The sequence below is a fragment of the Labeo rohita genome, unplaced genomic scaffold (genome assembly GCF_022985175.1).
Source record: "Labeo rohita strain BAU-BD-2019 unplaced genomic scaffold, IGBB_LRoh.1.0 scaffold_125, whole genome shotgun sequence".
Lineage (NCBI taxonomy): Eukaryota > Metazoa > Chordata > Actinopteri > Cypriniformes > Cyprinidae > Labeo > Labeo rohita.
Window position 1 is genome coordinate 200,532 of NW_026127395.1, and position 10,576 is coordinate 211,107.

A 10,576-nucleotide genomic window follows, 5' to 3' on the forward strand; every position below is an offset into this window, starting at 1 on the left:
GTCGTACAAACTCGCATGTGGATGCAATTTACTAAGAGAATCTCAAGCATATCTTGAGGACACAATCAATGTTGAAATGAAGCCACTGAAGATTCAAGAAACATGCTTACCTGAAGTCTGACATGAGTGTGACTTGAGGACCATTTATGCCTTCAACAGCTTCATTGCAAGTAATACTTCATTTTGTAATTATAAAAGGGAAAAAATATATATATATTTTAAATCAACATATTGTTTTTAAAAATATATATCTCCCCTTTCATATTTATTATATTTATGTGTATTTTATATAAAGTAGATATACATTCTGTACTTGTATCCTGCTTTGTCTTGACCCGGTTTAACTGGTTTTCTTTCAACAGAAAGTATAAATGTGTATCTCCCATTTGACCAGGAAGGTAAGTTTAAGTAGTATTTTAAAGCATGCTGATACACTATTCTGTTCTTTTTTCTTATTTTATTTTATGGTTAATTTTCTTTTTAGTATCTGTGTCTCTTTAGACATGAAGTTCATTTGTTTGACTCTCCTACTTGTTAGTGGAATTACAGACTCAAGATCAGGTAATTTATTCATCAATGAATAATAAATTAAGTTTATAAAGACTTCTGCACAATACTATTTGTCTGGACCAACATTTGAGTGAAACCTTTAGGATGTGTAGTTTAGTTCTGCTTTCTTTCTGTTTTACAGAGCAGTATAAGGTTGTGGGACCTGCAGATCCTGTATTTGTTGTAGCTGGTGAAGATGTGATTCTGCCCTGTTCAGTCAAACCCAGCACCAGTGTTGTGGACATGAGAGTGGAGTGGTTTAGGCCAAATCTGAAAGATGCACAACTAGTGCATCTCTATGAGGATCATGAAGACAGAAACACAGATCAGATTCAGTCCTACAGAGGAAGAACAAAACTGATCCATCAAGAACTACAGACAGGAAATGCATTACTCAAACTCTCATCAGTCCAAATATCAGATGAAGGACGTTATAAGTGTTTTATTCAATCCAAAACCTGGTATGATGATGCCACTGTTAATGTCAGTGTTGAGGGTGAGGAAACCAATGAAAGCTAACATGTAACATTTAGTCATGATGCATCTGATGTATATGATGTTGTTTTATGATATTTTTTATTTACTCACTGATTGTTGTTGATCTGTAGTTTTAGGACGTCCTCCAGTGATCACTGTAGATGGGTTTGATCATTCAGGAGGGCTTCATCTACAGTGTGAATCTGAAGGTTGGTATCCTGAACCTGATCTTGAGTGGCTGGACAGTGAAGGAGTCAGTTTGAGTTCAGAAACTACAGAGACACATAGAAATGCAGACAAATTCAGTGTGAAACAAACCATCACTGTACATCACAGTAATGACAGGATTCACTGCAGAGTCAAACTGAGACATCACATGCATGAGACTCAGATTATCACCACAAGTAAGTGCTGACACTTGTACTGTATTTGTTTGTCATGATTTCATGGTATGCAGTAAAAACATCCATCATAGTAGATGGGCTAAGGGCACAGTCAATACTACTACAATGTTGGATGAGTTACTGTATATGTGACCTTGGACCAAAAAAAAAAAAAAAAAAAAGAGAGAGAGAGAGAGAAATCTGAAAGCTAAATAAATAAGCTACTGATGTATTTATGTTTGTTAGGATAGGACAATATTTGGCCGAGAAACAACTATTTGAAAACCTGGAATCTGAGGGTGCAAAAAATATAAATATTGAGAAAATTGTCTGAACAATGAATTGTCTTCATTGTTGTCTAAATGAAGTTCCTAGCAATGCATATTACTAATCAAAAATTAAGTTTTGACATATATATATATATATATATATATTTTTTTTTTTTTTTTTTTTTTTTTTAATTATTTTTACTCATACAACGTATTGTTGGCTGTTGCTACAAATATACCCCTGCTACTTGTATTAAAACGGTTTCCAAAAACAGCAATAACTTTCAGATTTAATAGTGTTTCTTAAGGAGCAGGTCATATGGTATTTTAAAGTTGTAATATAGTTGGAGTCCCCTACGACAGGTTTAAATGCATCTAAGGTCAGAAAACATTGTAAGTTTCTCAGAATATACATTTAATATTAGAATCATTTTGCAATGATTTCAAAATGACTCATTCAAAGCAGTTCTGAGCTTAAGGTCTGTAACCTCCGCCAGGGCCTCCCTTCCATAAGCCTATTTTTGATTGGTCAGCTGGCCAAGTCTGTTTTGATTGGCCTTTCAGTATACAAAAAAAAAAAAAAAAAAGCGAATCATGCCTACAGCTAAAGTTTAGCTGCTAAACTGTAAACACTTCACAAAACAATAACAGTGGATACATTAACCGAGCGCTAACGTGACTAACTTAAAAACAAAACAGTTTGTAAACCAAAATATGTCTACATTCTTTATTATTAAACAAAGTAATTAGAACAACGGCATTACGACATTACTGCATTAATCAACATTTTCTTAGCAAATAGTTCACACCGAATTACCAGAACTAGTTTAGGAAACCTATAGCTGCACTAGGTTTACATCACAGATTAGCACAAAAAATGAACATGAAAATGTACACATAATGTATTAATCATACTTACAGGTTGTGGTTCAGAGACGCGTGTTGGTCTAAATAAAGAAGGTACAGACTTATCTTTCATTGGTAAGCATTTAGTGAATCCTGTGTTGAACTCACCAAGATTAGAGTAGCAGTCCTCGGTAAAACGATGAGCACATAACAAGTTTTGAATTGTATTGCTGTGATATTGTGTAAAAAAAAAAAAATTATATTAACCGCTGATTAACCACTGAACTTTATTAAAGGTAGGGTAGGCTAGCAATAACAAGCTAGCTTTGAAAGCATAAGATCCCACCCTCTCTGCAAATCACTTTCCAAAGCCACACCTCCTCTAAAACATGAATGTGCACAGGCAGACCAGAGGTTCTTAGTTAAGGTTAAAACAACCCTCAGATGTTAATGCAGTAGTTTATAGTTGGACTCAGACTCAACCATTTTGGTCTCAGACTTAAGTCTGACTTGGTCCCTTTTGGACTCTGACTTGAGTCAATTGGTTAAAGACTTGGAGTTGACTCATACTCGACTAACTTAAATGCTACACTTGTATGTACAATTCAGAACTGATAATTATATGTTTTAATAAACCCATAATACATGTTTGATTTACACAATGTGTTACTTTTTTATGCAGGTAAAAAAATGTTTATTTTCTGGAGAAATTATTGGAGGACATCAGTCATCATGATTTCCATCGCTGCTGTGTGCTGTGCGTCTGCTGGTATATTACTAGCTACATTTTTTAATAAAACCAGAGGTAAAGTTCTTGTTTCTTTTTATTTGATATATTTTATGTAAATAAATATTTATTATTTATTAGTGGTGGGCATATATTAATTTTTTTTTTTTTTTATATAGATTAATCTTTAATCTGATTAAATCTAATTTTTTTAAAAAATTAGATTAAAAATTAATCTCAGAATTTGGAATTAATCTAGATTAAAATGGCTCATTTGAATTCTGCTGAAGGCATTTAGAATATGTGTGATACCCAAATAATGACTAAAAGTAAGTCTTTGAGAACGGGTTTCTCAAGCCAGGTGGCGCATTAGACCAGGGGCTCATCTCCTGTTTCCAAATCAGAATAAGTTCACTACTAGTAGTAAACAACTAGCAATCATCAAGAAGCAAACATAATGTGGTGGTAATTTGTGGTGTCCTGGTAATTAATAGGCTAAGTAATTAAATTAAATTATGTTGTTTAAAATTACATAACGTAGCCTACCTAAAGCGAAGGAGCACGTCACGTTTGATGTGGTAATTTCACAGTAGGCAAAAATACACACAGGTTCGAAGACTCTTTCTCGGCCCCTACAGTGCAATTCGGCGAGGTATACATCCGCGCTAAAATATCAAGGTGAAAGTCATCATAGCTTGCGTAGTATAGACCCAGCTCCCAACCCAACTTTGAGAATAGATTAACGGCGATATTTTTTTTTATCACCCGATAAGAGTCTCACATTAACGCAGCATGTTAACACCGATAACGGCCCACCACTATTATTTATTTACTTAAAATATATCAAATTACTTATTAAGAAAATAAGCTAAATTTGTCAAGATGAAATACTTGACATTATAAGTAAATACAGCTCAACTGAGTAGAAATTGATAACTCAAAAAGTTGGGAAAACTGAAACATATTTTACAGTGAACTTTGGTACTGAAAAAAAAAAAAAAAAAAAAAAATGTTTACCTTACTTTAATAAAGCTATTCCAACTAAACTTTATAAAAATCTAGTTGAAAATATTTAACATTATATGTAAATACAACTTATTTAAATCACCATGACAAACCAGGTACTCGCTCAGTCATCTTCACTGATGATGTGGACAGAGTCTTTTTTGATTATATTTTATAGTCTGGTTAAATTTTGTTGTTCTCAAAGTTGGTTAAAATGCCTGATCTCATTGATCTAAGATGGATTCTGCTATGAACTCTTTATAACTTATAACATACTTTTTGTTTTTAGTGACTACACAATTAAGAAAATACACAGGTGAGTAAAAACTATATATGTTTTAGTTAGTAACTTTATCAGTATGTTTTCAAGTAAAGGCTACACACAAATCTTAAAGGCTTTAAGTAGAAAATCAATGAAGTTTAAATAAAGTTTACTTTGTTTCAAGTAAAGTTTACTCACACTTTGTGAACTCTTCTTAAATAACTCTTAAATAATAAATAATGCTAATATTGATCTTATTTAAAGTCCTGATTAATGTTTAGTACAACACACTGTTTAACTGTTAAAATTGAGCATTGCACTGGCTAATTTATGCTCAGATTCTGTGAGCAGTAAAGCCCCGCCTTCTTCGATTTGATTGGCCATCTCAATCAATTTGACTTTGATGAGCACTGTGGGACCGCTGAGGCAAACAAGCCTAAAAATGCAACTTTTAAAACATTTAGAAAGCTAAATAATACTGCAATTCAATGCAAACAATACTAAATGTCTTAGTAGTCGAATTGTGAACATTTACATTATTCAGGCATAATGAAGTATTTCCATTTTTGTTAATCTAATAAAGTTACCATGATTATTGTCACATCACTGAAAAGCAGAATTTCCCAATTTCTTTTTTTTTTTTTTTTTTTTTTTTTTTTTTTTTTTTTGCAGTGAATGTGATTCTGGATGCTGATACAGCTCATCCACATCTCATTGTGTCTCGTAATGGGAAACAAGTGAGATCTGGGAACAGACAAACGAAAGGATTGGATGGAACAAAAGACAGATATAATGATTATCTTGGTGTTCTTGGGAAGGATGGATTCTCCTCAGGGTGTTTCTACTTTGAGGTTCAGGTGAAAGAACAAACTGAGTGGTATTTAGGTGTGACCAGAGAATCTGTTAACAGGAAGGGCTTGATCCGTCTGAGTCCTATGAATGGATACTGGACTGTGTGTCTGAGAGATGGAGGGTATTGGGCTTATGAGTCTTCACATGTCTCTCTTTCTCCGAGTGTGGATCCTCAGAGGGTCGGTGTGTTTGTGGATTATGAGAAGGGTCTTGTCTCCTTTTATGATGTGGAGTCCATGTGTCATGTCTATACTTACACTGACCAGTCTTTTGATGAGAAACTTTATCCATTTCTTTGTTTGGGGGAATGCTATTATTCTTGGAATACAGATTCTACCCCACTGATCATCTGTAATGATTACTAATGAGATCAGTGACCATGACATAAAAGGACATACAATTTTAAAAAGTGTAATAGCAATAAATATTGTTCATTATTTACACTGTCAGTCAAAAATTAAGTTTATTTTATGTTTCTCTTAATCTTAAATGTTTGACTTAAAGACTTTAATGACTGCCTAAATGACTGAAATGACGTGTGTGTGTGTGAATGTTTTTTTTTTTTTTGGAATGAATGAATCTCCAGGTTGAGCAGAGCTGGAATAAAACAAGCTCAAATATAAGACAGTTTTATTTGTGTCAGATGTGTTGCTCATTACATCATTCCCACAGCGCTGTCTGTACTATATAGGTCATAGTTTTCATGACTGTAATGTGTGAATTTCATTTTTTAATATTAATTTGATTTCACACTGAATTTTCTTAAATGGATGGTTCACCCAAAAAAAGAAAATTCTGTCATTATTTACCTTCAAGTTAGTCCAATCCCTCCCCCCAAATATTTGTTTTTCTATTAAACAAAATGTTGGTGTTATTTGTATATCTGATCTTCTGTGTTAATGTGAGACTGTTTTATTTCAGATGTTCATTGTTCAGCTCATTTATGATCATTTTAGAGATTACCATTTTTAAAGTATAGAAAATAGGGCTGTCAAATGATTAATCACGGCTAATCACATACAAAATAAAAGTTTGAGTTTGCTAATATATGTATGTGTACTGTGTGTAATTATTATCTATATATAAATACAAACACATTCATGTATATATGTAAGAAATATTTACAAGTATATGTATTTATTATATTTTTATTAGGGCCGGGACTCGATTAAAAAAAATAATCTAATTAATTAGAGGCTTTGTAATTAATTAATCGAAATTAATCGCATATAAATATTTGACCTGAGAACAGTGAGAAGTAAGTTTTTTCATATGGATTTTTAGTATACCATTGAATGACTGAATACATAAGCTTAAGCAACTAAATATTGTTTATTTTTGTTCAACCAAGTCCAACAGACCAGTGCAATATTGCCATTAAGTGTAGCAATAGGATATTTAGAAATATAGTAGCCTACATTTCAGAAAATCAGGTACCCTATAGGTAGGTAGACCTTCTGTAAACTGTTTAACTAAAACACAATACTTTCAAGTACATTCAGAACATTGGAAACCCTGACTATTACTGTAGACAACATCTCTGTTGCTTCAGAGGCCATAACAGACTTTGCTGATTTACCAACAGCTGGTTTAAAAAAATAAAATTAATTTCAGTCCAACTCTCAATAACCTTGGCCAAAACAATAGAGTTCAACATAAAGTGCCAGTTGCACCAACAACATAATACATAAAGTTTCAGTTGCACCAACAACATAAAGAGCCAACCAAAGCGGTCTCATCAGCTTCTTTGTCCATGTTCACTGTGGTTTGTTTTTGTCTGAACGCTAGTTGGTGCTCCAGTATAATCGGTCCGCCGAAACTCATCCAGTGAGAAACGTTCCGCGGTGCAAAAATAAGTGCGATTAAAATGCCTTAAAAAATTTAACGCGTTATTTTTGTGTAATTAATTAATCTAAATTAACGCGTTAAAGTCCCGGCCCTAATATATATATATATATATATATATATATATATATATATATATATATATAATGTATATATTTATAATTATACACAGTACACACACATATATTAGGCAAATTCAAACTTTTATTTTGTATGTGATTAATTGTGATTAATCGTTTGACAGCCCTACTAGAAAATAACAGTTTTTTTTTTTTTTTTTTTTTATAATTTAAAAAAAAAAAAAACATATTCATATGAATTTGCCTCAGTACACTTAGTAATATGCTCATTAATACTTTGTAATGTGGTTGTTTATTTGGCACATATTCTATTATAAATTATATCCTCTGCACAACTTTTTTTTTTATCACTTAAGTTATTCAGTGATGCAAAAAAGTAAAACTAAGCCAGTAAGCACTTCTTCATGGTATTCTAATCAATTCTCATTTCAACAGAATTTATTCAGACAGTCAAGACAGTTGTGATCATAGGCAATGCTGAATTGAACTCATGGAAGAATAAAAAATAGTAATAAAAAAAAAAAACCTGAGTAAGTGTCAGTCTAGCATGGGTGTGACTTGAGGTCAATATATGCTTTCATCAAGCTTAAATAATTTATAATTAAAGTAAATGTAAATAAATAAAAGGTTATACTGTTTTTTATGTTTTTTAAATACTAGATCTGATTGTTTGAATTTACATGTATAGTTATCTGTTTGTGCAAGTGTGATTGTATGTTTCATATTTCTGCTGGTTTAACCAGTTTTTTCTGTAACAGAAAGTGATTGTGTGATTATGTGATGTGTGAAATGCGGTAAGTGTAGGTGTTTGCTTAGTGCATATGTATGTACTTAAGTATTCTGAGGCAAACAATTGGATGTTAACAGACCATTCTGTGAGTTTCTGATTATAATATGTTTTCTCTTTTCATATTTTTCTTTTAGCTTCCATGTCATTCAGAGATGAAGTTCATTTGTTTGACTCTGCTGATTATTAGTGGAGCTACAGATTCAAGATCAGGTAATGATTTACTACTTTTAAAGAGCTGTGTTTTAAAAACTTGAAGTGTGTGTTCATGTGAAAAGAAAGAGGGACGAAAACATAATAATTATTTAGGAAATAATGTACAGTAAGCTAGTCATTGTTTGCCTAAAGTGATTTATTTTAAAAATGACTGGCTCACTGTACATTATCCTAGTTTTTACACATGTACTTGCCAAATAAATAAATCAACATGAAATACTGATCTAGAAATCATTTTATTATAGACTTGTAGAAACTTTAGAGAGAGAGAACATGTGCATGAAAACAGACTTGCTGTACGTGGAAACTTGTGGAATGAGGAAACATATTTTTAGGAAAGGTGTGTCTCTTGTGTTGTTTCTGCTGCCAGTCTAACACAAGATGATTTACAATGTAGAAAAATATGAGAATTTTGAAATACATCTTAACTTATAAATCTGTAGAACTCATGGACCGTCACACTTTTCATTTGATTTAAGAGAAGAGACCAATATTTTGTCATCATTATAGGCCAAATTTGTTGTGTGTGACAGGGTGGCTTGACTAGTGCCAATGACATTAAACCTGGCCCGATTAATCCAAGTTATGGACTATTATTATAACTTTTTGTCCCTTTTGGAGGTTGATTGACACCCATAACTGTCCATGGATTTTATGAATGGTGTACTGTCTCCTTAGATAATCATATTCACACTTTGATGTGCAGACACAAAACCTGTAGGACTTAAACAAGGTCTTGCAGGTCCGTACAAAGTCTTAAAATCAAAACTGACCTTATATTTTATCAAAATACAAGGTCATTAAATTGTTTCAATAATGAATGGTAAAATGGAATGGTAGATAAAGACTATATATATGGTATACGGACACATAGTTTTACTTTTGCAGGTCTCAAAAGGGTCTTGAATTTGGCTTTAAAACACTGCAGATGCTGTGTATGCAACAGACCTGCTTTCTTTATCTTTTACAGAGCAGTATGAAGTAGTGGGACCTGCAGATCCTGTATTTGCTGTAGCTGGTGAAGATGTGATTCTGCCCTGTTCAATCAAACCCAGCACCAGTGTTGCGAACATGACAGTGGGGTGGACTAGACCAGATCAGAAAGACTCACTAGTGCATCTCTATGAGGATCATGAAGACAGAAACACAGATCAGATTCAGTCCTACAGAGGGAGAACAAAACTGAATCATCAAGAACTACAGAAAGGAAACGCATCACTCAAACTCTCATCAGTCCAAATATTTGATGAAGGACGTTATAAGTGTTTTATTCAGTCCAAAACCTGGTATGATGATGCCACTGTTAATGTTAAAGTTGAAGGCGAGTAGTGAATGCTATATGCTTTTGTTTTGATACTGTTTAATTCACTCACTGAATGTTATTGATGTTGGTCTGTAGTTTTAGGACGTCCTCCAGTGATCACTGTAGATGGGTTTGATCATTCAGGAGGGCTTCATCTGCTCTGTGAATCTGAAGGTTGGTATCCTGAACCTGACCTTGAGTGGCTGAACAGTGAAGGAGTCAGTTTGAGTTCAGAAACTACAGAGACACAACAAGAAACAGACAGATTCAGTGTGAAACACACCATCACTGTACGTCACAGTGACAAGATTCACTGCAGAGTCAAACTGAGACATCACATGCTGGAGACACTGATTATCACCACAAGTAAGAACTGACACTTTTGTTTTTTTATTGTTTGTCTTCTTGTTATCCATTAAAATAAACATTAGCTTAGCCCATTACATCATGTAAAGCTAAAAGAAATAGCAGCTTCAAGTTTATTAATAGATTCTAATAGAACTACTGTTTTGTTTTACAGGTAATATGTTTATTTCTTGGAGGATACCAGTCATCCTGATTTCAGTTTTCGTTGTGCTCAGTGTTATTGCTGGAATACTGATAGCTGTGCTTGTTAATAAATTCAAAGGTAAAGTTCTTGTTATTTTATTTATGTTATGAAAAGAAATAAGATTTTAGTCATTTTTAGTTTTCATTTTCTAAAAATTTTGGTGCTTAAATTAGTGAAGGTGCTCTATTGTTTCTCTCTCTCTCTCTCTCTCTTTTTTTTTTTTTGTCCCCTCCATTGTTACAGTTAATGCAGCATGTATGTGGCTGTTGGTTCTGTTTTGGTTAAAATGACTGAGATCATTACTGATGTCATTACTAATTATGTTATCAACCATTTATAACTGATACTTTTCTGTTTTTAGCGAGACATTTAAGAACATACATGGGTGAGTAAAAAGTGTTCATCTTATATGACATAATTATTAA

At 32.9% G+C, this 10,576-nt stretch overlaps 1 protein-coding gene across 1 annotated transcript; it reads left to right on the forward strand.

Moving 5' to 3' along the window:
* Nucleotides 1–10,536, forward strand: LOC127157909 (butyrophilin-like protein 3; the record flags this gene model as incomplete). The annotated part of the gene is made up of 14 exons (XM_051101091.1): nucleotides 1–170; nucleotides 363–398; nucleotides 485–561; nucleotides 692–1,045; nucleotides 1,158–1,430; nucleotides 3,207–3,329; nucleotides 4,546–4,572; nucleotides 5,191–5,732; nucleotides 8,095–8,118; nucleotides 8,220–8,295; nucleotides 9,269–9,619; nucleotides 9,698–9,967; nucleotides 10,122–10,229; nucleotides 10,513–10,536. Coding segments are annotated over exons 3-14 (2,230 nt in total), but the record flags the coding sequence as incomplete, so codon positions are not given.
* Between the last annotated feature and the right edge of the window lie 40 nt (nucleotides 10,537–10,576).